Source organism: Chiloscyllium plagiosum, unplaced genomic scaffold, assembly GCF_037043375.1.
Source record: "Chiloscyllium plagiosum isolate Xiang-an unplaced genomic scaffold, Cpla_swu_hap1 HiC_scaffold_8, whole genome shotgun sequence".
NCBI lineage: Eukaryota > Metazoa > Chordata > Chondrichthyes > Orectolobiformes > Hemiscylliidae > Chiloscyllium > Chiloscyllium plagiosum.
In genome coordinates, this window is record NW_028270146.1 from 90,566,864 (window position 1) to 90,594,124 (window position 27,261).

The 27,261-nt window shown below is 46.5% G+C and overlaps 1 protein-coding gene across 1 annotated transcript in view; it reads left to right on the forward strand.

The window, feature by feature from the left end:
• The window catches only part of LOC122553809 (kunitz-type protease inhibitor 1-like), a 67,673-nt gene that overhangs the window by 24,016 nt on the left and 16,396 nt on the right, over positions 1–27,261 (forward strand). The window contains exons 2-4 of the mRNA XM_043698159.2: positions 12,734–12,885; positions 20,171–20,312; positions 24,988–25,158. Of these exons, the coding sequence (XP_043554094.1) occupies positions 12,734–12,885; positions 20,171–20,312; positions 24,988–25,158 (465 nt within the window). The remainder of the gene's footprint in view (positions 1–12,733; positions 12,886–20,170; positions 20,313–24,987; positions 25,159–27,261) is intronic.

A 27,261-nucleotide genomic window follows, 5' to 3' on the forward strand; every position in this document is an offset into this window, starting at 1 on the left:
ATAAACAGCAATATGGTAATGACCAAAGGCACTGTTTCAGTGAAGATAAATATGAGGCAGGGCTGTAGACAGCTTCCCTATTCTTTGAATGCAAGCATTTTCTTTTAAATGCTCATTTGAGGGGCAGGCAAGATGAGATTCAACATCATATCTAAAAGGCAAAGAGCGAACTCCCATTTTACATAACGTCTGTGAAGATTTCCGGGTGTCCAGTGTGCTTTGTATTTTCTGAAATTCAGACATTGTCAAAGAGGAAACAGCAGTTAATTAATGTACAGGAAGATCCCACATATACTAATGACTTGATCAACTGTCTCTGGTGCAGTGCTCCCTTCTATTAGACTGAAGGGTCACTCTCACAGTTAAGTGGTCAGTAAAAGGCTCATTGATGACTGATACTAGGGAAGATCTTCACACAAAGCAATAATATCCAGCTGATCTCTTCGGGGGCTGTTACTTTGATCCTCCTGCCATTGTATCTGTTCTGTCAAACTATGTCTTGTACTCCAAAAATGATGTACAAGAATATAATTTTTGTGTCAAAGGTGCAAGATAAAGACAGACTGCTAATGAGAAGTAATGTTTGTCGATCTAACTTTCTCTAGACGATAATTGTAAATATTGGGCATGTGTGTGGTTTTCTTTGGTGTGGGACCTGATGCCAGGTACACCTTCCTTGCTCTTCATTTTAAAAGTTTATGCCTTTATCATATAATCGTTTTCTCCCATTTTTTTGTGAAGGTCTTTGTGGTGAGACAAACCAATCTGCTCAGTTGTCTCGAGTGCATAGTACCTGAGGGCAGTGACTAGTTTCCTGGAGAGATGTAATTACATATACTCCCAGGATAATTCTGTCAGAAAATCTTTCATGACTTTAAAACACATAAGCAAACTCAGTGCTTAATGAGGGTGCATTGGGTTTTTAATGCCAAACAAGTATGTATATCGAAATCGATGTCTCAACAAAATTAAACCAAGGGATTTGATTCACTTTCAATATATCTGAATGTTAAAACAAAAGACCATAAGCACCTGAATTAGGCCATTCAGCCCATCCAGAATGCTTTACTGTTCAGTCGTGGATGATATGTTTCTCAACCCCATTTTCCTCTGTCCCGTAGCCCTTGATTCCCTTACTAATCAAGAACCTATCCATCTCTGTCCTAAATATACTCAATTTGACAATGCTCTGTGGCAATGAGTTCCACAGATTCCTCACCCTCTGGCTGAAAGATTGTGCCTTCATTCTGAGGCTGTGCCCTACTAAAGGAAACATCCTTTCCACATACGCTCTATCCAGACCTCTCAGTATCCTATCCAGTTTCAATCATATCTCACCCCTTCATCCTTCTAAATTCCAAGTACAGACCTAGAGTCCTCAATGGCTCCTCATATGACAAGCCTTTGATCCAGAGGATCACTCTCTTGTAAATCTCCTCTGGATCCCTTCCAGTGCCAGCACATTCTCCCTTAAATGCGGGGCCCAAAACTGCTCACAATATTCCAAATACAGTTTTACCAGAGCCTTCTACAGCCTCAGCAGTACAACTCTGCTCTTGCATTTTAGCCCTCTCGAAATGAAGCCAAACATTGCATTTGCCTTCCTGACTGCCAACTGAATCTGCATATTATCCTTCAGAAGACACCTAAGTTCCTTCATGTTTTGGGTTTCCACAGCCTTTCTCTGGTTAGAAAATAGTCTACACCTTCGCTCTTCCTACCAAAGTGCACAGCCTCACACTTTCCCATATTGTGTTTCATTTGCCAATTCTTTGTCCCATTCTCCTCACCTTTCCAACCCCTTCTGGACCCTGCCCTCTTCCTCAACACTACCTGGTCCTCCACCTATCTTTGCATCATGCTCACGTTAGAGTTTTCATCAAAGAAATCTATTTGCATTTCATTGAAAGCCATGAGTGAGAGCAATCTTTTGGATATTTGATTTCCAGTTGTCTGTTTGCTTGCCTTTACTATAAGGTCATAGTGAAAACTGGAGTTTGGACATAGATGGTTTCAGACTGTCAAAATAAGTTGAACGTTGTGTCGGAAGATTCTGTAACGTCTGAATAACTCAACCTGTAATAAATCTTAATTGGTAGTTTTAGGCTGTAATGTGTAGCCTAGCAGATGAAGCAGGTGGGATTGACTAGTGTTCTGCAGTATCCCTGATGCCAAGATGGAATTTTTTCACCTGAAGAGTACTGAATCTGTAGACCTCTTTTCACCGCAGAGAACTGTTGAAGCTGTATTGCTAAGTGTATTCAAGGCTGAGCCAGACAAATATTAATCAGTGAGGGAATCGAGGGTTAAGGCAAGAAAGTGGAGTTGAGGATTGGATAGCACGGTGGCTCAGTGGGTTAGCACTGCTGCCTCTCAGCACCAGGGACCCAGGTTCGATTCCGCCCTCAGGCAACTGTCTGTGTAGGGTTTATGCATTCTCCCAGTGTCTGTGTGGGTTTCCTCTGGGTGCTCCGGTTTCCTCCCACAGTCCAAAGAGGTGCAGGTTAGGTGAATTGGCCATGAGAAATGCAGGGTAAAAGGGATAGGGGAAGGGAGTGGGTCTAGGTGGAATGCTCTTCAGAGGGTCTGTGTGGACTTGATGGGCCGAATGACCTGCTTCCACACTGTAGGGATTCTGTGATTACCAGATGATCTCAGAGTGGTGGAGCAGCCTCAATGGACTGAGTGGCCTACTTCTGTACCTATTCTTATGGTCAATAAATTACAGTTTGAAAAGAAAGCATTGTGTAGCAAGTGCTGAAGGTCTGAAATGCAAACGGGAGCAGTGGAGAGACTCAAGCCATGAGTATGACAGCAGTTTGTTTGGACACTTGGTGGTGGAGGCTGGAAATTCGAAGATGGCCAAATAGTCTGGTCTTTTTTGGGGACCCTGACACAACTATGTCTGTCGGCAGTAGAATGTAGCATTGGGGCAAGTGCCCCTTTGAGAGGTGAGATCCTGTCTCCAAGGGCTGTGGGCCAATTGGAGCAGCAGCTGGGATCACGCCCAGTCTGAAGCAGCCACTTGGAGGGTGGGGCTGGGTAAGTGGAGCCAGTCATGCTGGAGAGTCAGTGGGTAGGGACTTTGTAGGTCAGACAGAGGCGAGGAGCCTGGTTTGACCACTTGACCCCTCAGTTCTGTTCAGCCTGATCTGATTGTGGGCTAACCCCACTTTTTCTTGTCTACACCCCTGTAACTCTTCACTCCCTTGTCTATCAAATATTGATTGAACTCCATCTTGAAAGAACTTAATGACCCAGTTTGGACTACTGTCAGGGGAAGAGAATTTCACAGACCAGCAAACCTCTGAGAGAAGACCATTCCTCCTTGAATAGCCATCTTAAAAGAGAAACCACCTCCCCTCCAGCCATGTCTCTTTAGTAAGTGGGAACATCCTCCTGTCAAGTCCCCTCAGAATCTCGTGTGTCTCAATAGAATAGCCCCTCGTTTGTCTAAATCCCAATAGGTGAAGGCCCAATCTGCCCAACCATGCTGCCTTAGAAAAGCTGGATCTGTGTGGGAGTTGGCGTGTGAGAGCTGGGGCTGCTGGTTCCACGAGGTTAGTTCTGCCTCCCCCAACCCCCACCGCCACCGCACCCGTTCAGTAGTCCTCTGAGCAAAGGAAAAGGCCATTCTCAACCTTGCCCACCTCCTGTGATAATTGCCCATTGCTGAGTAGGCATCAGACACACCATCTATCCCATTCTAATGTTGTACCTTCACACCCCTCAGCTCCCAGCTGGGAGACGGATTTATAATGTGAAAGATACACAATGAAGAGGCGAGCCTTGGCCTGGGTTAGGTATGAGGAAACAATTGCCTTCCCATGCGTGTGCGGCAGATCGACATCAGCTGCTCTGTTTCGGTTGGGCAGCTACGGATGTAGTGATGACAAGCCTCTGAGCTTCCTGGAGGAAATGGCAGAGGCAGTGAGATCCCAATAGTGACTTGGTGGTGATCCATGGGAGATGAGGCTCCCTGCTGCCAATTGCTGTATTCTCTACAGGCAAAGTGCTGTCAGACATGAAGCATTTTTGAGTCCTGAGTATTAGGTTTACTTTTGTGAGATTCCCAATGGGTTTCTAAGCCTGGGAGAGTAGTCTGCGTCTGGATGCTAAATGCGAAGATATCTTTACGCAATATTTAAATGGCCTTTAGATTATGACAGTTATACAAACACCAGCTGACTCGAGATAAATACTGGGTTATGCTGCCAAGAAGCCAATGGCTTTATAAACTGAAACAAGAAGTAGTTAATGTGTAGACACGAAATCTAATCAGTTATTTGGTCATTGACCCAGACTTAAAACATCATCATTGTCCCTATCTTTCACTACTACTAGTGATTCATGCAGTCTGATGGAATCTCCCTGTGCCAATTCTCCATTTGAAGTGAAACAAAAATAGTAACTTGCTTTCCGATAGTGCCTTTTTAATCTCATGAAATGTCAAAAAAAGGAGTCATAGAGATGTGCAGCATGGAAACAGACCCTTCAGTCCAATCCGTCTGTGCTGACCAGATATCCCAACCCAATCTAGTCCTGCCTGCCAGCACCCGGCCCATATCCCTCCAAACCCTTCCTATTCATATATACCCATCCAAATGCCTCTTAAATGTTGCAATTGTACCAGCCTCCACTACATCCTATTCTGAAGAACATAATTGGAAAGATTTTGGTACTGAACCACTTGAGATGTTGTTGGAAGGTGATCAAAGCAGAGTGAAAGAGATAATTCTTTTAAGGGAGAGTATTCGAGAAGCAGATATGAGAAAAGGATAGCATGAGATATAGTCCTTGGAGCTGGAGGTATGGCTGCCAGTGGTGGATGTGCATGAGGTACTGAGATTTTGTGCAGGGTTGGAGAAGGTTCTAGAGATGGTGAGGGGTGAGAGCGCCATGGTTGAAAATGTTAAGATTGGAACCATCACAGGATTATGTAGGTATTCGAGCAGGATGCAGGGTGAATTGAACATTGCTAAATCTAGCTTCAACTTTGTTAGTGCTCCACTGACTGACCTCCCTTTTCATATCCCCTGTCAACTTCAATGCATTGAAAGCTCTTCTGCATTCACCTGACTTGCACAAAGAGCACTGGTGATGGTTTGTGTTGTAGCTGGGCATTTGGAAGCCTGTTCAAATGTAGTTGAGATTGACTAACTTGGCTCCAACATTTTGGGGGAAAAAAAATCCCTTATTCTGCATTGCTACGGTGGAAGACCTCCACAGAAAGCTTGGGCTATTTCTGCCTCTGACCATTCATCCTGATCGTAGTGTCAGACTTTTTTTCAATTCAAAGATTTCTTGTAAACTGTGTTGGAATGTCTGTGCAGGTGGAGAATGTGAGGACTGCAGATGCTGGAGATCAGTTGAAAAGTGTGGTGCTGGAAAAGCACAGCTAGTCAGGCAGCATCCAAGGAGCAGGAGAATCGACATTTTCGAGCATAAGCTCTTCATTGGGAATGGGGGTGGGGGGGGTGCCCAAGGGGGCTGAGAGATAAATGGGAAGAGGGCAGGGTTGGGGGGGTGGGAAGGTAGCTGGGAATGTAATAGGTAAATGAATGAGGGTGATGGTGATAGGTTGAAGAGGAGGGTGGAGTGGATAGATGGGAAGGAAGATGGACAGGTAGGACAGTTCAAGAGGGCGATGCCAAGTTGGAAGGTAGGATCTGGGATAAGATGGGGCCAGGGAAATCAGGAAACTGTTGAAATCAACATTGATCCCATCTATTTGGAGAGTCCCAAGGCAGAAGATATGGCGTTCTTCCTCCCAGGTGCTGAGTGGCTAGAGTTTGGCAGTGAAGGAGGCCCAGGACTTGCATGTCCTTGGTGGAGTGGGAGGGGGAGTTGAAGTGTTCAGCCACTGGGCAGTGGGGTTGTTTAGTGTGTGTGTCCCAGAGATGTTCTCTGAAACATTTCACAAGTTGGCGTCCTGTCTCCCCAATGTAGAGGAGACTACATTGAGAGCACAGACACAGTAGATGGCGTGTGTAGAAGTACAGGTAAATTTCTGTTGAATGTGGAAGGTTCCTCTGGGGCCTTGGACAGAGATAGTGGGGAGGTGTGGGTGCAAGTTTTTCAATTCTTGTGGCAAGAGAAGATGCTAGGAGAGAAGGATGGGTTGGTGGGGGATGTGGACCTAATAAGAGAGTCGTGGAGGGAATGGTCTTTGCGGAATGCGGTTAGGGGTGGGGTGGAAAATATATCACTGGTGGTGGGGTCTGTAGGTGGCGGAAACGGTGAAGGATGATGTGTTGTATCCGGAGGTTGGGGGGGTGGAAAGTGAGGAGCAGGGGGTTTCTGTCCTTGTTGCGATTGGAAGGTGGGGTTCAAGGGTAGAGGTGTGGGAAGTGGAGGAGGTATGCTGCAGGGCATTGTTTACCATATGGGAGGGGAAAGTGTGGTCTTTGAAGAAGTAGGCCATCTGGGATGTTCTATGGTGGAACTGGTCCTTCTGGGAGCAGATGTGGCAGAGGCGGAGGAATTGGGAGTAAGGGATAGTGTTTTTGCAGGAGGCAGGGTGGGAGGAAGTGTTTTCCAGGTAGCTGTGGGAGCTGATGGTATAAAAGTAGATGTCCATGTTGAGTCAGTGATCAGTGATGGAGATGGAGAGGTCCAGGAAGGGGAGGGATATGTCCGTGATGGTCTGGAGATCAGTTGAAAAGTGAGGTGCTGGAAAAGCACAGCTAGTCAGGCAGCATCCAAGGAGCAGGAGAATCGACATTTTCGAGCATAAGCTCTTCATTGGGAATGGGGGTGGGGGGGTTGCCCAAGGGGGCTGAGAGATAAATGGGAAGAGGGCAGGGTTGGGGGGGGGGGGGGGGGGGAGGTAGCTGGGAATGTAATAGGTAAATGAATGAGGGTGATGGTGATAGGTTGAAGAGGAGGGTGGAGTGGATAGATGGGAAGGAAGATGGACGGGTAGGACAGTTCAAGAGGGCGATGTCAAGTTGGAAGGTAGGATCTGGGATAAGATGGGGGCAGGGAAGGTGTTAGTTAAGTTGATGAACTGGTCAACCTCCTCCATGGGAATACAAGGTGATGCCAATACAGTCATCGATGTAGCGGAGAAAAAGGTCGGTGGGTCAGGGGTACCTGACAAAGAGGCAGGCATAGCTGGGGCCCATGTGGTGCCCGCAGCTACCCCTTTGGTCAGGAGAAAGTGGGACGATTCGAAAGAGAAATTGTTGAGGGTGTGGACCCATTCAGCCAAACAAATGAGTGTGTCAGTGGAAGGGTACTGGTAGGGTCGGCGGGAGAGGAAGTAACGGAGGGCTTGGAGGCCCTTGTCATGGTGGATGGATGTGTACAAGGACTGGATGTCCATGATGAAGATGGGGCATTGGGGGCTGGGTAAACAAAAGCCATGGACTCCTGAGTTCACATAATGTGTTTATGGGGCCGAGAGCAGGAACTGGCAGTGGAAGTACACAGCACGGCAGACAGGGAGGATGTGCTCACTCAATAACAGTGACCATAGGATATTGGAAGAATGCGCTAGTAAGTTATACAGGTTTTTTGTTAGGGAGGGGGTGCAGCTAGTCATGTGGCATAGGAATGAGCCACAGTGCCAGGAACTCAGCAACAATGGTCTCAGAGCAGCAGCAGCAGGACTACAAAGCTGATGGATTTCATTGGCATTGGGGGTCGGGGGGGTGGGGGTGGGAGCAGTTGATAGCTCTGTGCTGCTAATGAGACTGGGGCTCAGATAAATCCCCGCAGAGCAACTAGAGCCTCTGGGAAGCTGGGAGTTGGTGTGGCGATTGTCTTGAGCAGTGCTGTCTGCTGGCAAAGCTGGGTGTGTCCTTGTAATTCCACTGCGCTGCAGTCTCGGGAGTAGAGATTGAGCAGCCGGGGAGGGAGTAATTGTTGGAGCAAATTGACAATTCATTGGGGGGGTGCGTAACCGAGAAGACTTTGAGGCTGAGTTGGGGTTGTAGTTGAGGAAGATTGAAGGAGGCCACCTGAAATCGCTCACAAGGAAGATAGAGTTTACAAGTTTTTTTTTTGTCACTCTGTGATCGTTTGTTTGCTGGATGGATTGCCAATAAGATTTTTGGCATCTATCTGAGATACATGGACCATTTAATATGACGTTTGTGGTGTATTGAACCTCAATTTACCTCATGATTAGCTCATGTTAGTTCTGGATGATAAAGTATTAAATAGCAATGACTATTTGCTCTGCTGCCTCTTTTGTAGTAATTTTCTTAAGTTTCTTTTAAATCTTGCTTCCAGTTACTGGTCTATGAGCAGATTGTTATCATAGAGTCATAGAGATGTACAGCACGGTAACCAACCCTTTGTTCCAACTCGTCCATACCCGACCAGATATCCCATTTGCCAGCACTTAGCCCATATCCCTCTAAACCCTTCCTATTTATATACCCATCCAGATGCCTTTTAAATGTTGCAATTGTACCAGCCTCCACCACTTCCTGTGGCAGCTCATTCCATACACGCACGACACTCTGCATGAAACAGTTTTCCCTTCGGTCCCTTTTAAATTTTAATCCTCCCACCCTAAACCTTTGCCCTCTAGCTCTGGACTCCCACACCCCAGGGAAAAGACTTTGTCTATTTATCCCATCCATGCCCTTCATGATTTTATAAACCTCTAGAAGGTCACCCCTCAGCCTCTGATGCTGTGGGGAAAATAGCCCCAGCTTATTCAGCCTCTCCATATAGGTCAAACACTCCAACATTGGCAACATATTTGTAAATCTTTTCTAAGGCTTTCATGTTTCACAACATCCTTCCAGTAGGAGAGAGACAAGAATTGCAAACAATATTCCAACAGTGGCCTAACCAATGTCCTGTACAGCCGCAACATGACCTCCCAACTCCTGTACTCAATACTCTGACCAATAAAGGAAAGCATACCAAACGCCTTCTTCAATATCCTATCTACCTGCAACTCCACTTTCAAGGAATCATGAACCTGCACTCCAAGGTCTCTTTGTTCAGCAACACTCCCCAGGACCTTACCATTAAGTGTATAAGTCCTGCTCTGATTTGCCTTTCCAAAATGCAACACTTCACATTTATCTAAATTAAACTCCATCTGCCACTTCTCAGCCCATTGGCCAATCTGATCAAAAGCCTGTTGATCAAGGTAACCTCCTTCGTTGTCTACTACACCTCCAATTTTGGTGTCATCTGCAAACTTACTAAGTATCCTTCCAATGTTCATATCCAAATCATTTATATAAATGACAAAAGGAAGTGGACCCAGCACCGATCCTTGTGGCACTCCACTGGTCACAGGCCTCCAGCCTGAAAAACAACGCTCCACCACCACCCTCTGTCTTCTACCTTTGAGACAGTTCTGTATCCAAATGGCTAGTTCTCCCTGTATGCCATGAGATCTAACTTTGCTAACCAGTCTACAACTTGTCAAACATCTTACTGAAGTCCATATAGATCACATCCTTCCCTTTGCCCTCATCAGTCTTCGTTATTTCTTCAAAAAATTTAATCAAGCTCTTGAGACGCAATTTCCCATACACACAACTGTGTTGACTATCCCTAATTAGTCATTACCTTTCCAAATGCATGTAAATCCTGTCTGTCAGGATTTCCTCCAACAGCTTACCCACCACCGACGGCAGGCTCACTGGCCTATAATTCCCTGGCTTGTCCTTACCTTCTTTCTTGAATAGTGGTACTACATTAGCTAACCTCCAGTCTTCCGGCACCTCACCTGTGACTATCGATGATCCAAATATCTCAGCAAGGGGCCCAGCAATCACTTCCCTAGCTTCCCACAGAGTTCTAGGGTACATCTGGTCAGGTTCTGGAGATTTATCCACTTTTTTGTGAGTTTCAAGACATCCAGCGCTACCTCCTTTGTAATATGGACATTTTTCAAGATGTCACCATCTACTTCCCCACATTCTGCATCTTCCATGTCCTTCTGCACAGTAAACACTGATGCAAAATACTAGTTTAGTATCTTTTCCATCTCCTGTGGTCCCGCACATAGGCTGCCTTGCTGACCTTTTGAGGGGCCCTATTCTCTCCCTAGTTACTTTTTTGACATTAATATATTTATAAAATCCCTTTGGATGCTCCTTAACCCTATTTGCCAAAACTATCCCATGTCCCCTTTTTGCCCTCCTGATTTCCCTCTGAAGTATACTCCTACTACCTTTATACTCTTCTCAGGATTTACTCAATCTCTGCTGTCTATACCTGGCATATGCTTCCTTTTTCTTGACCAAACCTCAACCTCAATTTCTCTAGTCATTCAGCATTCCCTACACCCCACCAGCCTTGTCTTTCATCTGAACAGGAATATACTGTCTGTGGACTCTCATTATCTCATTTCTGAAGGCTTCCATTTTCCAACCGCCCTTTTACCTGCTAACATCTGCCCCCAATCAACTTTTGAAAGTTCTTGCCTAAAACCATTAAAATTGGCCTTCCTCCAATTTCTGTCGAGAGCTTCCTTATTTTCCTTCCTGCAATTGCTGACTTCCACCTGATTGGGTCTTGATTTAATACCTCATTCAAAAGACAGTCCCACTGACAATGAAACATTTCCTGAGTGCTGCATTGTAGTATCAGACTAAATTTGAGTGTTCCAGCTGACCCACTGTCAATAATTAAGGGCTTTTTCTTTCATTCATTTAAGGGATGTGGAAATCACTCAAACTTATTGCCCATCCCTAGTTGCCTTTGAGAAGGTGAGAGTGAACTGCATTTGCTGCAGGTAGATCCATTATGTTGCTCAAGGGGACATTCCAGGATTTTGACCCAGCAGCACTGAAGGAATGGTGATATATTTCCAAGTCAGGATAATGAGTGTGCTGGAGGGAAACTGGTAGGTGTTACCATATGTTTGCTGCCCTTGTCCTTCTAGACAGTTGTAGGCTGGGAAGGTGCTATTGAGGATTTTCTGCAGTGCATCTTGTAGGTGGTACAGACTGTTGCTACTGGAAGTTGGCAGTGAAGCGAGTGAATATTTTGGGTATGTTGCCAATTGAGTAAACTGCTTTGTCCTGAATTGTATCAAGCACTTGTGTTGTTGGAGTTGTACTCCCTCAGACAAGTGGGGAATATTCCTGACTTGCTGGAGAAACTCAGCAGGTCTGGCTGCATCTGTGGCGGGAGAAATAGAATTAACATTCTGAGTCCAATATGGTTCAGTTTTGGTTTTAATGAAGTAGTCTGTCTCGGAAACCCAAGCATGCAAATTTCTGATAATAGGAACAAAGATAAAATCGAATAATTGAAACTATCTATTTATAAAACAAATTTAACCACTGTAGCACAATAATCCTATTAATCTCAAAACACTCCTTTATAAATTGAAAAGAAACAAGCAGCTTTTGTATGCACGCAACACGCCTTGTACAGTTTTCAATACACTCCAGTATCGAACATCTCAATAGGTTTAAGGCTCTCGAGAGTACAGTTATTAAACTGGAACTGCAGTAGCTTCTTCCAGAAGCTATCATGTACTTGGATGTCACTGCACTGGGCCTAAATAACCATATCTGAGTTTTATATAGTCTGGAATAGCACTAGCTCTTCACTGTAAGGACCTAACTCACTATATCCTTTATAGGCTCCATTATTTATCAGACTGGGTTGCAAACAAACTAAACAAAAATCCATCGGTGCACTAAAACCCACTCATTCTACAACCAGGCTTCAAAAACTCTTTCCTTAGAGAAATCAGCATGGTTACAGAAATATTTACAAGTTGATTATTAACTTCACACACGCACAGATAACTACCATTTAAAAGTTATACATGCAAGTCTCCCACTTTACACTGTGGGGAGCGAGTAACTCAATTTTTCAGAGTAGATCAGTCCCCTTGCCCTCCCATGCTTCCTGCCTATTGTCAATGTCCCTTTAGAGGGAATTGAACAGGAAAGCTCCCAAATTTGATATCTGCTGACAATCTTGGGCTTGCTGACTATGGTGGTGGGGAGAAGTTAGGACATATTCTTGGTGTGGTTTCCCTAGTCTAGAATCTTCTCAGAAGAACCGGCATTAATGCAAGATGAAGATCTCAACTCAGTTGGATTCTTGCCTTGTTTTTAAAAGAAAATTTTTTAGAATTGAGAAGCTTGAAAGCAATTGGTAGTTCTGAGGTTGAAAATTGGAGCGAGGAAGAGCAGATAAGTCAGAAAAATTGTGGTGAGACTGTAGGAACTCGGGATTCAAGATTTTCGAAGGAAAGCCCGGCTGAGAGAGTTGTGAGAAGTTCACTGTTTTGAAGTTCAGAGGAAGAAAGACATGGCATAGAAGGTAGAGTGAAGGGCCCTGATTATGATAGTGTAGACAGAGGGCAGCATATGATTTGGTTGGAACAGAGTAAATGCAAGTTAACAGTAACACCGTTTTATAGACATTATTATGTGCAAAGTCCAAAAAGGCTTAGAAATTATAAATGGGAGACGCATCCTACCACGGGCAAAGACTAATTTCAGCTCCCTATTTTATACGGAAGAAAAGCTTCAACCAGTTGACTAGTTTGGCTCTTCAAGCTTATTCTATCCACAGAGAAGATTCAATATAGCAGGGAGATAACTATTTCTATGTCATTAGTGGAAGTGTTCCAACATAATGATTCTGATACTATTGCTGTTGAACATTGTATTTGGGAGTTTTTTTAAAAATTATAGATGTAATTAGATCCAATCTGTCTAAAACCCATTCTGCTGTAGTTCACTGTGCTCTGCCTATCCTAATGATTTTTATTTACCTTCTCTTGCAGGTGACAAACTACCAAGGGCAGATGCAGGAAGAGACCGAATTGTGCAGCCGAATGAGCAAGTGATGTTAAGTGGGTTGGCAAGTAGAGATGACTTTAGAATTGTCAGTTTTGATTGGAAGCTCCTCGAGGGAGATCCCTCTGTGAAGTTAGAGGTATCTATGCATTTACAGACATAATCTATTTGTTGATGTATTGTTATCAAATTACAATTTCTTGTATTTCAGCTAATAGGAAGGGGTCTTTTTTTCTTTGTCAAATGTCAATTTGGCCTTCTGAGCAGGGAATATTGTTATTATTTATCCACTGTTTGACTCTACCCCTTGATGTTCCACATATTTCCATGTTTGATCTGTTGCCCCTCACAATTTGGTTAAAAATGCATTCTACTCCTCTCTTACTTGGTTCATAAGGTCACATTGGCCCCAGCACAATTCAGGCCATAGAGTCATAGAGATGTACAGCACGGAAACAGACCCTTCAGTCCAACTCGTCCATGCCGACCAGATATCCCAACCTAAACTAGTCCCATTTGCTAGCACTTGGCTCATATCCCTCCAAACCCTCCTCCTTCATCTACCCATCCAGATGCCTTTTTAAATAATGCAGCTGTACCAGAGTCCACCACTTCCTCTGGCAACTCATTCCATACACTCACCACCCTCTGTGTGAAGTGTAGATCATCTTGAAAGTACAGCCTCCTTTTTCCACAACATTGGGCTAATGACCCGCAAACTGAAACCCATTTCTCCTCCGTCAGTTTGTGAGCCAAGTATTAATCTCGCTAATGTATGCAAACTACACCAGAAATTAGAACCTCTTGAGATACTGTTTTTCGGTTCATTACTCTATATGCATGACCTCTGTCTTAATTTGGCATTGTCGGTATATTCATGCACCGCGATAACCATAGCTACTTTCGACTGCAAGTTTCTTTCCAGCCCTGAGTATACATCCTGAATCTTGGCATTGCACAGGAAATACAGCAGTGTAGCATCTCATCCTTCCTACATCCACCCCTGTCCCCACAACCCTCCCTTTCTACACCTCTCATTCTTTCCCCATCTCTGCCTCCCACTCCCCACTTTCTGTCTCTCCCCATTAGCTCCCAGGCCACAGTACAGAGCATGTCCATTATAACACATGTCTACTGCCATGTCATATTGGATGCCTTGCTAACAAAAATTAAAAGAATTGATAGATTTTCCTTTTGGAGGTTTTGGCAGACTAAAATTTTCAATAGCCCACTTTTTTAAAAAAAAAAATCATTTGTGTCCTCATATATTTCTGCTCCTGGTTTTTGTCATTGAACAAATTTTACAGAGCTTTCTAAGTTTTAATTTTATATCATCTTGAGAATGTTAAGTTTTTTTCTTTAACATTCACAGATGCATTGAAGAAAATCCAAATTTTTCTCAAGTATAACACTCCCAATCCCTGGTAACCTCCCAGTGAATCTATGCTACACCTGTCCCCACTGCTTTTGCATGCTCTGTAAAGGGAGTATATTCGGCATTGTCGATACATTCACGCACCATGATAACCAAATCTTCGCCTTTTGACTGCATGTTCCTCTCCAGCCCTGAGTATACGTCCTGAATCTTGACAGGACATACAGCAATGTAGCATCTCATCCTTCCTATTATCTATCCTCTGTCCAGTACAATATCCAATATGACTGCTGCAATAATAACCAAACAAATGCAGGAAATATTCACCAGGCCAGGGATTTTCTGCAAAGAGAAACATTTAACAAATCCAGTTGATGTTCTTTTGTTTTTTTTTCATATTCATTCAGGAATATGGGTGTGATTTACTTGGTTGGCATTTATTGTCCATCCCTAGTTGTCCTTAAGAAGGTGGTGTTAAGCTGCTTTCGCGAAGCACTGTAGGTAAACACCGTAGTGCCGTTAGACAGGCAGTTCCAGCATATTAACCCATTAGGAAATTGGTAATACATTTCCTTGTTGGAATGATTTTTAAAATTTCATTCATGAGACCTTGTAGAAGTTCATAAAATCATGAGGGCCGTCGATAGAATGAATAGCCAAGGACTTCTCCCTCGGTTGGTGGAGTCCAAAACTAGAGGGCATAAGTTTAAGGTGAGAGCGGATAGATTTAAAAGGGACCTAAGGGGCAACTTTTTCATGCAGAGGGTGGTGCATGTTTGAGAATGAACTGCCAAAGGAAGCGGTGGGGGCTGGTATGATTACATAAATTAAAAGTCATCTGGACGGGTACATGAATAGGAAGGGTTTACAGGGATGTGGAACCAATGGTGGCAAATGGGATTAGATTAATTTTGGATATCTGGTCGGCATTAGTCTAACTGATCTGTTACCGTACTGTATAACTCCCTATAACTCCGCGTTGTCGCAGTTCACCAAAACCTTAACAACACACACGTTTTCCAACACTTGGCCCAAAAAGCCTTATATGATATGGTATTCCATTCGCTCATTTAAACAGTTTTTGCGTGTCTTGAGGATTCCCTCTTTAGCACTCTTTCAGGCAGTGAGTTCAATATACTGTCAACCCGCTGGCTGAGAAAATATTTCCTCAAATCTCCTCTTTATCTTAAGACTGTGTGCCCTTTGGGTTTTGCCGTCTATCTTCCCTGTCTTTGCCCCTCGGAACTTTGTACACCTCCGTCAGATTCCCCCTCAGCCTTCTCGGCGCTAAGAAGAATAACTCCTGCCTATCACATGTCTCTTCATTAGCAATATCCTGGTGCGTCCTTGAGGTGACATGATGGCTCAGTGGTTAGCAATGCTGCCTAACAGCACCAGGGACCCGGGTTCGATTCCAACCTCGGGTGACTGCAGATTCCACGCAGCCATTCTCCTCCGGTTCCCTCTGGGGGCTCTGTCTTCCTCCACAAACCGGTTATGTGCAGGTTAGGTAGGTTGGCCATGGGAAATGCAGGGCTACAGGGGCCGAATGGCCTGTTTCCACGCTGTAGGGATTCTACGATCTGGGCGTCAAACTTTGGAGTTTTCATGTAACCATTGGCAACCCCTAGTACCTTCCAAAATGCTCCCTTAAACCTATCTCTGTGTCAGCGAACGTTTGGTTGTCTGCCTCACCATCTCTTTGGCTTGGTTTCAAATGTTCTTTCAAGGTTAGAATGGTGCTGGAAAAGCACAGCAGGCAGCATCCTCATTCCTGATGAAGGGCTTTTGCCCGAAACATTGATTTCCCTGCTCCTCGGATGCTGCCTGACCTGCTGTGCTTTTCCAGCACCACGCTAATCTAGACTCTGATCTCCAGCATCTGCAGTACCCACTTTCGTCTTCAAATTTTCTTTGGCTGCTATGAAAGGCCTTTGGACATTATTGATCTGCTAAAGGTAATATGCAAATGTGAATTGTCGCAAATGGTTTTGTAAGTCCCTAGTAGTGAGCTACAGACGGCAATAAAATCAAGTATTGAGCCACACCCTAGTTTTACTTGGAAGTGTGCTGGGAAATGCCAGCGGTATCCAGTAACTGAGAAAATCAGTTGCGGGTCATTAGATTGTGGTGATTGTGGAGAAAAAAAAGAGGCTGTTCTCATTTATATTGAATAGAAATGTTGGGCTTTGCACATTATAAAGATGTTGCATTATCTCAGTCCTTTTTGATCAGCTCTGGTGATTTGTTTATTGTTGAGTTTGCCCTGCCCTGGTTGCCCTGGTAACATTACACTGTAATATGATGTGATACTAACAGGGCTGATTAGTTTCTGGCAAGGCCTTAATTTTGAGTCTCATCAATGACATCCTTGTTACCTCACCCCAATTCTTCTTTTGCCCCCCCCCACACCACCTCAATCCCATCTCACCCCACTATCCTCTTGACTCCTCTCTTTCCCACCTTTTTTTTTAAACCACCCATCCTGCCTTCTCTTCCAAACCCTCCTCTCTCTCGTTGCCCTCTCCTCCTCCTCCCGATCCCCTCTGCTCCACGCTCTAAATCTTCCGCTCGATCACTCTCTCGATCCCTCCTCCCTGATCCTCTCGCGCTCTCAATCCCAACCTCTCCTCTTTTTCTCCTCCTTTTTCTCTCTCAATTTCCCTCCCCCCTCTCCCCCCCCCCCCCCCCCAGTCTGTGTGGCCGCCAACGTCTGTGATCCCCTCCTCCTCTCCCTCTTTTTTTTCTCTTCTCTCTCTCTCTCCTCCCCCCCCCCCCCCCCCCCCCCCCCCCCCCCACCAGTCTGCCTTAATTCCTTTCCCCCCCCTCCTTCTCCCCATCTGCCTCCCCCTTTCCTGTCCCAGGTCTGACAGGAAACTGACTGCATCCAGGTGTGAACAGGACTTTGGTGTTTGAGGAGAGGGTAGGTCATGAGGTTTCTGAGAGAGCAGAGTTTGGTTTTGCTCTCGTTGTGTGGTTTGATGCCTGTGTTTTGTTGGTGTAGGAGAAACTGAACCAGCCAGTCCAACCAGTGCTGGATTAAATAGTAGCTAGGAACGTGCTCCAACCTGAGCTGGCTCCTGCCTACTCTCTCGGAGTGTCTGACTGAATCCCAACTATCCACTTGGATTCCGGGCCTTTGCTGCCAGGTCACACTGACAGTGATGGTAACTCTGTACGTTGTGACAGGTGGGGAAAGTGGGTGCCGGCCTAACCATCAATAAATGGTAGACATCATTCTGAGCCCACTGTATACACACCAGCCTCAACTTTTATGGCAATGGTTCGAGGTCAGTTGTTACATCAAACTTTCAGGAGAGAGGCAATTAAATTGAGTTCCTTGTGCACGGTTTGGAAGCTGACTTAAATCTAGTCCGTGCTGGCTGGGTTTTCCAGGACTCAGTAATCTGGACAGTAAAATGGAGGCGGAAGCTGAGTGCTTCTGAAGTTTATACTTCCTTAGGGTCCTCCTTGTGGAGCAGGAGACTGTCTTCTCTGGCACCTTGGGGAAGCCTTGAGCCACCTCTGCGCTTACTAGGCAAAACCAGTGTCCTCTCCTCTCTGCCCAACCTGACACCACCTCCCAACTCCCCCCACTCCTTGGACTATCACCAAGGGCTTCCTCCTGTAGGTTCTGTTACCTGATGACTACTAAATGGGAAACATTACCATGGATCTTCCGACACTAGCCATCTTGGGTGTTTTCCCCCTCACCTCCATAATATTGGGCCCAGTGGCACTTGTATTATTGCTCAGCTCACACACCACACAAGAGCCTGTGTCTTTAAGACAGCTGCCTGACATTGTGTCACGTGATGTTCTGGTACCGAGGTAACCCTCCCTCACCTTTTAGTCACTAGCTGTGACCAGGATTCAGTTGTAGCTACTCAGTTATGGGGGTGTACTGGAATAGTGTAATTGAGCACAGAAACCAGACAGCCTTGGATTTTTCTTTGTGGTGTCAATAATCTTCAAGACATGTGACTCAATAGAACTTGACTGTCTGTGGTATTTATTGCGTAGACTCAACATACAGCAAACCACAAACGACATCAATTATATCTTGAATGTAAACCTTAAGGAGACTGATTTTGTGTCCAACCTAAAACTAGATAAACACTCGCACTTAATGACCAGGGCCCCAAATGGTAGTTCTTTCCCAGTCTTGGCTTTTTAAAGGGCCTTTATCTTCCCAGGAATTGCTTTGTAGATGTTTTAAGTGAGTAGCCAATTAAAAATTGTCGTCGATGAGCTGTCAGCTACGGTTGACGGTTTCTGACATTGCTCATCTAGGATGGCCATGGGTCAGTGTGGGACACTCTCTGGCTTGTTTTGAAGGATTGTGGGTCTGGGGGTTTGGAGCCTTGAGCCCGCTATATTGACCGATGGCCAGTGTGAGTATGGACTGAGAGCTCATTTTAATAAAAAAACTTAACTTAGATTTCAGGTAATGCTGGCAAGGCCAGCGTTCCTTGCCCATCCCTACCTGCCCTTGAACTGTGTAACACAGTTGCCCTCTGTGGGGCACAATCAGTCCAACCTGATGCTGTGGCCTGGAACCAAATGTAGGCCGAGCTGGGTAAGAATAGCAGATTTTTCAATCCTGAAGGACGTGTGAATGAGGGAGAGAGGTTTTAACCCGAACCCTATCACTATTATTGAGAATGGCTTTATATTCGTTATGGAGTTCGAGAGTTATACAGCACGAAAACAGACCCTACGGTTCAACCAGATATCCTAAATTAATCTACTCCCATTGGCCAGTATTGGCCCACATCCCTCTAAACCCTTCTTATTCACGTGCCCACCCAGACGCCTTTTAAATGTTGTAATTGTACCAGCCTCCTCCACTTACTCTGGCAGCTCATTCCACACACGCACCACCCTCTGGGTGAAAAAGTTGCTCTTTACAGGTCCCTTTTAAATCTTCTTCCTCTCACCTTGAAAGGTCTTTGCAACTCTTTCTTTCTCAAAAGTCCAATGCGAGCAGAATCTGTGGATATTTTTTTTTAGATTAGATTAGATTACATTACAGTATGGAAACAGGCCCTTCGGCCCAACAAGTCCACACCGACCCGCCGAAGCGAAACCCACCCATACCCCCACATTTACCCCTTACCTAACACTACGGGCAATTTAGTATGGCCAATTCACCTGGCCCTGCACATCTTTGGACTGAGGGAGGAAACCGGAGCACCCGGAGGAAACCCACGCAGACACGGGGAGAACGTGCAAACTCCACACAGTCAGTCGCCTGAGGCGGGAATTGAACCCGGGTCTCTGGCGCTGTGAGGCAGCAGTGCTAACCACTGTGCCACCGTGCCGCCCAATAAGTGGAGAATGCGGGCATCGATCCCGCTACCTCTCGCATGCGAAGCAAGCGCTCTACCATTTGAGCTAATCCCCCGGTCAAGATAGATTCTTGCTAAGAAAGAGGGTGAAAGGTTATGGGGGGGTGATGGTGGGGAGAGAATGTGGAGTAATCGGATGCTTTTATTGAATGGTGAGAATCTAGGAGTGGGGAGGGGACGAAAGTGTCGCCTACTCTTATTCCTAATGGTTATGTCCATATGTAAATGTGGAAAGGTGTGGCGCTGGAAAAGCACAACAGGTCAGGCAGCATCTGAGGAGCAGGAGAATTGGCAATTTGGGCATAAGCCCTCCATCAGGAATGTGTGGCTATGCCCGAACCGTCGATTCTCTTGCTCCTCAGATGCTGCCCGACTGGCTGTACTTTTCCAACACCACACTTTTCGACTCTAATCTCCAGCATCACTTTTTCCAGTTCATATGTAAGGTCGTAAATGAATGCATGTTTTTATATATATGTACTGTAACGTAAATGGTTGTAAACAGTTGGCCATCGAGACTGCATCATGGGGGGAGTATTGACCGTTTGAGATTAAGCCACAGTGGTAACTGTTGATTAGCAGCAGCAGCTACACCTGGCTCGCTTTGCAAAAAATGGCCATTGCTGGCATCGCGGCCGAAAGGCAAGTTCTTGGACTCAAAAAGGTTGCATAAAGGTTTATTCTCTGCTTCTCCTCAGAAAACTCAACATCAGGATGAGCGGCTGGTGTCTAACCTGAAGGTAGGACAGTATGTCTTTCAGCTGACTGTCAAAGACACGGCAGGCCAGATGACCACTGACACCATGTCCGTCACTGTCCTCTCTCCTGAACAATCCGAGGGTGAGTACACACTCGTCGCAACGGAATTTATTCACCCCTGCTCACTGACCCTGCTCGGAATGGAAAAAGCAAAGCATTTTCGTGAACCGTGTGCAGAGCTGTGTTGAGATCACACTAGGATTACAGGGCAAAGATCGGGACTCTTGATTATGAAAAGCTCCCATTGATATGCAAATTGTGAACAATACCAAAAGGAAGACGGTAGATGAATCAGGAAAGGATGAACAGGCGAGGGTTGTTTTCTCTAAAAGAAGTTGAGGCAACGTGATTGAGATGTTTAAAATAAGTGTTCAAGGATGTGTAGTTCAGGTGCATTAGTCAGGGGTAAATGTATAGTAATAGGGTAGGGGGATGGGTCTGTGTGCATTACTCTTTGGGGGGTATTTGAGAACTTGTTGGGCCGAAGTGGCCTGTTTCCACATTGTAGGGATTCTATGATACGAAAGGCAGAGTGACGCTATTTCCATTTGCAGAGGCAGGTCAAAACCTGGACTCCTAAATATACTAATACGGCAATCACTAAAGGCTGCATTGCGGATTAACAAGACCTTAGAAATAAAACAAACAAAGCGTTTGAGTTTTATTTTTCTATCAATTGAAAAGAAGGAAAATTAGGCCAAACCTGTATCTAACATTGGTTAGACTGCATGTAAGAGCACTCTGCAGGCCTGCTCACCGTGGCGGCTCAGTGGTTAGTACTGCTGCCTCACAGCAGCAGGGAATCTGGTTCGATACCAGCGTCGGGCAACTATGTGTGGAGTTTGCACATTCTCCCTGTGTCTGCGTGGATTTCCTTCCGCAGTCCAAAGATGTGCGGGTTAGGTGAATTGGCCATGCTAAGTTGCCCATCAGGGATGTGTAGGTTATGTGCATTAGTTAGGGGTAAATATAGGATAAGTGGGTCTGGGTGGGTTACTCTTCGGAGGGTTGATGTGGCCTTGTTGGCCCACAGGGCCTGTTTCCAAAATGTTGGGATTCTATACAAACTTCTACGAGATGTTGTAGAAAGGACATCGAGCCACTGGAGAGGATACAGAGATAACTTAGATGAGAAACGTTTGAGTATAAATATCAGGAAAGAGTTGACAGGCTGGCTCTCTGCTTTTGAAAACTGAAGCTTTTTGAGATGGGTTTTGGTGGTGTGGGTGCAGGGAGAGTGCGTTTGCTTGTGGGCAAGAGCAAAACTGGAAGCTGTCAGTGTAAGGCAGTCACTGACTGGGAACTGGTGCAAACCGTTTCACCCAGAGAGTAGTGAGAATGGGGAACTCCTTACCACAGGGAGTACTTAACGGGGATAACAGCAATGCTTTTAGGGGAAATGAGATAAGGACGTGAGGGAGAAGGGAATAGATTGTTATAATGTTAGATTAGGACAAGAAATGGGAGCCCTGACTGGAGCATGAATATTGGGATAGACTGTTTGACCTGTTTCTATCATGATCTACATCATCTTAAAATAGTCAATAAATCCAATAATGAATTCAAGCAAAGCATATTTGGTCAGAGGGGTGTGAATGTGGAGCACACTACCCCACAAGGGTTATTTGAAGAGCTATAGAAACACAAGGGAGAAAGGTCCAGATGATACGTGAATGGGGCTATATGAAGGAGGGCATTGCTTTATTTACAGTACAGAGGGGGATCATAGAGTCATACAGCATGGAAACAGACCCTTCGGTCCAACCAGTCCATACCAAACATAATCCCAAACTAAACTAGTCCCACCTCCCTGCTTCCAGTCCATAGCCCTCCAAACCTTTCCTATGCATGTATCCATCCAAATGCCTATTAAATGCTGTAATTCTACCCACACTGGCCACTTCCTCAGGAAGTTCATTCCACACATGAACCACCCTCTGTGTAAAACATTTGCCTCTTATGCCTTTTTAAGTCTCTCTCCTCTCACCTTAACAATGTGCCCCCAAGTCTTGAAATTCCCCATCTCAGGGAGAAGCCAACTACATTTAGCTCTATTATTATGAAGGTGTGGGTGTACTTTGAGAGTTAAAAAGCAGCAGAACTACCAGACCCAGCACCAAATATACTCAGAAATGGTAACAATGTAACACTGGGTCGAACCACGCGATCAGTTCGTTGCTTAGAGATAAAAACAAATTCTAATTCAGCCCATCAGTTTAAATTATATCCAAAACGCAACAAACTCCTGTCAAGTTTGAATTGAGTATGTTGACAATCTTAAAAGCCAATGACACAATCTGATGCCCTGGAGTATAAAACTGCAGAAAATTGAACAGTTGAGAGGAGAACTGCCACAACCCAGCATGTAAACAGACTGCATGAAAATAGCTCTCTCAGAGCCTCAAATGTCTTATCTATTTTCAAAGCCCGCACCCATCAATCAAATTAACTATGTTTAATTCTTTCGGACTCAACATAAGTCTGACCTGGTTCCTTCTTTATGCTTCTGGTAGCAATTCATAAGCACTTAAAATAGCCCGTTCATAATCTCTTGACACCTCATCTGACAATACGACAAATGCCTGACTAGCTCTGCCTACCAGTTTAGTCTGAACTAGCATTACCCATAAATCCTCCGACCACACCATCTGCCTAGCCAATTTTCAACTGAAATAAAATAGGCTTCAACATCTTTCTCATCAAAATGTGACAGAGTTTTGACATTTTATATATATCACAATCTTCTCTTTTAATCTCCATCCTGTTAATTTGACTTTTGCTGACTAAGTCACAACTTCTCAAGTTCAAATTCTGTCTGTCTGTGTCGCTGTCTGTCTGTGTCGCTGTCTGTCTGTGTCGCTGTCTGTCTGTGTCGCTGTCTGTCTGTGTCGCTGTCTGTCTGTGTCGCTGTCTGTCTGTGTCGCTGTCTGTCTGTGTCGCTGTCTGTCTGTGTCGCTGTCTGTCTGTGTCGCTGTCTGTCTGTGTCGCTGTCTGTCTGTGTCGCTGTCTGTCTGTGTCGCTGTCTGTCTGTGTCGCTGTCTGTCTGTGTCGCTGTCTGTCTGTGTCGCTGTCTGTCTGTGTCGCTGTCTGTCTGTGTCGCTGTCTGTCTGTGTCGCTGTCTGTCTGTGTCGCTGTCTGTCTGTGTCGCTGTCTGTCTGTGTCGCTGTCTGTCTGTGTCGCTGTCTGTCTGTGTCGCTGTCTGTCTGTACAGTCAAGAACCTTCACTCTCTCTCTTTTTTTTTTTTCCCCCGCCCCCGCCCCCGGCTTGTTTGTCTTCTAACTCCATTTTCCTCAATTTGTCCTTGTTTAAACCCAAATGTAACTTTTTTGCTAATTCTAAAAGTAAGGCCTTTTTCTTTCTCAAATTTGCCAAGGAAGTTTAGAAGGAATCATTTTCAAATCCCAGAATTTCTTCAGCAATTTTAAGAGCCATTTCTCCCACTCTTTAATTTAATCAACCGCAAGTCACCAAAATTAAACAAATTGTCTCACTTACGTTTTATTTAAAGATTAGGATACTAACCTGCAAGTGTTCAAATCTGCTGGGATTTCTCGTACCCCCAAATCTATTCAAATCTGTCTAAACCAGTTCAGATCACAGACCCAAAATTCGGATAATCGAATGCCGGATAATTGAGGTTCCTCTGTATTTCAGAAATCTCCTTCATTTCCAAAATGTCCTTCACGCCAGCAATGTCAATTCCTAACCCTTTTATTCAAAACCCTTTGTTGAAATGAGTGTGGTTCCAAAGAGGACAGTTGTCCATATAACATTCTGAAGGCAAACTTTTCTCCGATGCTGCTTCCTCTGGAATATTACAGAAGTACACCAACCTATCTATTCCTTCTGAGTGCCTGTAAATGCTTTTTTTTTTTACATTTTCTTTGCTTCCTTGGTCAATAGAAAGCATTTTTAGTCTTTCCCACCCAAGCCCCCAAACTCCCAGACCCAGCGTTAGATTGTTACCATTTTTGAGTACATTTGATGCTGGGTCCGGTAGTTGTGCTGCTTTTAACTCTCTTAAAGGTATACTCACATTGTCATAACACTGCCTATACCCCTCATTATTTTATAAATTCTACCAGGTTGCCTCTCAACCCCCTCCGCTCCAGTGAGAAATGTCCCAGCCTATTGCAAGCTCCTCGCACAACAATCCCACTGCCTTCACTTTATCCCAGAGCCCTTCAAGTCAGTATCCTTTGAGTTCCCATCCAATCCTTTTTAGAAATCAATGATTCCTCCCCCTCCTCCTCCCTCCCCTCCCCTCCCCCCCTCCTTCTCCCTCCCCCCCCCTCCTTCTCCCTCCCCCCCCCCCTCCTCCCTCCTCCCCCCCTCCTCCCTCCCCCCCCCTCCTCCTCCCTCCCCCCCTTCCTCCTCCCTCCCCCCCCCCTTCCTCCTCCCTCCCCTCGTCCTCGTCCTCGTCCTCGTCCTCGTCCTCGTCCTCGTCCTCGTCCTCGTCCTCGTCCTCGTCCTCGTCCTCGTCCTCGTCCCTCTCTCTCTCCCCCCCCCGATTTGACCGTGCACCTCCTGGTCAAAGTTCTACGGGGGGTGGTGGAGGGGTGTGGGTGGTGCTGTGTTGGTGGAGGGGAAATGAGGTTTGTTGGGATTACCAAGGCTGGTGTTAATTAAAGAGCCTGTTTCTGTTATGCACTTTTCTGGGTGACTCCCCACCCCAAACCAACGGTGATTTGTCCATGGGTATTGACCTCTGCTGTTTTTCACCTTCACCCCCATTTCTTCCCCCCCCCCCCCCAGAATACTGTAAAGCAGACAAGAAGGTGGGGCCTTGCCGTGGGGCCTTCCCTCGCTGGCGCTATGAGGCGGACAAGGGCATCTGTGAGCCCTTTACCTATGGTGGCTGCAAGGGCAACAAGAACAACTTTGTGGGCGAGCAAGAATGCCAGCAGGCGTGCAGCGGTGTCAAAGGTCAGTGAGCAGAGGGCCAGTGAAGCGGGCACCCAGAATCTTACCCTGACGGCTAATTTGGGGATGCAGTTGCATGCGGCCTGCATCGCTTTCAACACCCATTGGCCTGTGCCAACTTAGCCATCCGACATGAGCTTGGCCCCCAAGTTGGTGACGTCAGCCAGCCTATACTGCTTCTCCAACCGTGGGTGGGGAGAAGGGTTTCCAGGTACAGTGGATGTGGAAGGGTACATTGATGGGCAGGGTGAGATGACGGCATCGACAGTGTCCACGGTTTGGAGTCTGGTGTGACTTTTCTTTGGAATAGGTCGTGCCTTGGGCGCACACCACGTTAGCGTGGTCAGTAGTGGCCTGAGATACCTTGTGTGTCATCCTGGCAAGGCTCTGAATGTGTAGCAGGCAAACCCTGTTCTGGAGCTGGTGCAGTCAGGAGCGCCCAGTGCTGCTCTGTCTTCAGGTCCATCCCACATTTCCTGATGCCCATCAGGTCTGCTCCAGGCAATGTGGCCAGCTCACTTGACTGGCACGTGCCAAGAATTTTTCTAACCAGAGATTCAACCCCACTGCCCCCCACAACACAGACAGCTGGGGAAATATAGACACACACACAATGTTGAGGGTTTCTATAGCAGCCTGGGTCTTCAGTCCTGTTTCTGGAATGTTGTCAGGATCCATAGTCTTTACATTATTCAGTGTCTGGAATCATTTGTTGATACCACATGGATGACCACCCAGAGTACATTTTCTGCTCTTGCCATCCTCCATGCCTCCAACATGGAGGGGCATTGATACATCCAGGAGTACAGTCTCTTTGCCCATGTTGGACCTGGTGCCTTGAAACTTTGTGCTCTCTTGCCGCGCACGCTCTCTCTCTCTGCGCCCGTAGAGGGCGCTCTCTCGCGCGCTCTCTCTCTCTCTCTCTCTCTCTCTCTCTCTCTCTCTCTCTCTCTCTGCGCCCGCAGAGGGCGCGCTCTCGTGCTCGCGCTCGCTCGCTCGCTCTCTCTCTCGCGCTCGCTCTCTCTCTCTCTCTCGCGCTCGCTCTCCTCTCTCTCTCTCGCGCTCGCTCTCCTCTCTCTCTCTCTCCTCGCGCTCGCTCTCTCTCTCTCTCGCGCTCGCTCTCTCTCTCTCTCGCGCTCGCTCTCTCTCTCTCTCGCGCTCGCTCGCTCGCTCTCTCGCGCTCGCTCGCTCTCTCTCTCGCGCTCGCTCGCTCTCTCTCTCTCGCGCTCGCGCTCTCTCTCTCTCTCTCTCTCTCTCTCTCTCTCTCTCTCTCTCTCTCTCTCTCTCTCGCGCTCGCTCGCTCGCTCGCTCTCTCTCGCGCTCGCTCTCTCTCTCGCGCTCGCTCTCTCTCTCGCGCTCGCTCTCTCTCTCGCGCTCGCTCTCTCTCGCTCGCTTCGCTCTCTCTCTCGCGCTCGCTCTCTCTCGCTCGCGCGCTCGCTCTCTCTCTCTCTCTCTCGCGCTCGCTCTCTCTCTCTCTCTCTCGCGCTCGCTCTCTCGCGCTCGCTCTCTCTCTCTCTCTCTCTCTCTCTCGCGCTCGCTCTCTCTCTCTCTCTCTCGCGCTCGCTCTCTCTCTCTCTCTCGCGCTCGCTCTCTCTGCGCCCGCAGAGGGCGAGGGCGCGGGCGCGCGCTCTCTCTCTCTCTCTCCCTGCGCCCGCAGAGGGCGCTCTCTCGCGCTCTCTCTATCTCTCTCTCTGCGCCCACAGAGGGGTGCTCGCTCTCTCTCTCTCGCGCTCGCTCTCTCTCTCTCGCGCTCGCTCTCTCTCTCTCGCGCTCGCTCTCTCTCTCTCGCGCTCGTCTCTCTCTCTCTCGCGCTCGCTCTCTCTCTCTCGCGCTCGCTCTCTCTCTCTCTCTCGCGCTCGCTCTCTCTCTCTCTCTCGCGCTCGCTCTCTCTCTCTCTCGCGCTCGCTCTCTCTCTCTCTCGCGCTCGCTCTCTCTCTCTCTCGCGCTCGCTCTCTCTCTCTCTCTCGCGCTCGCTCTCTCTCTCTCTCTCGCGCTCGCTCTCTCTCTCTCTCGCGCTCGCTCTCTCTCTCTCTCGCGCTCGCTCTCTCTCTCTCGCGCTCGCTCTCTCTCTCTCGCGCTCTCTCTCTCTCTCTCTCTCTCTCTCTC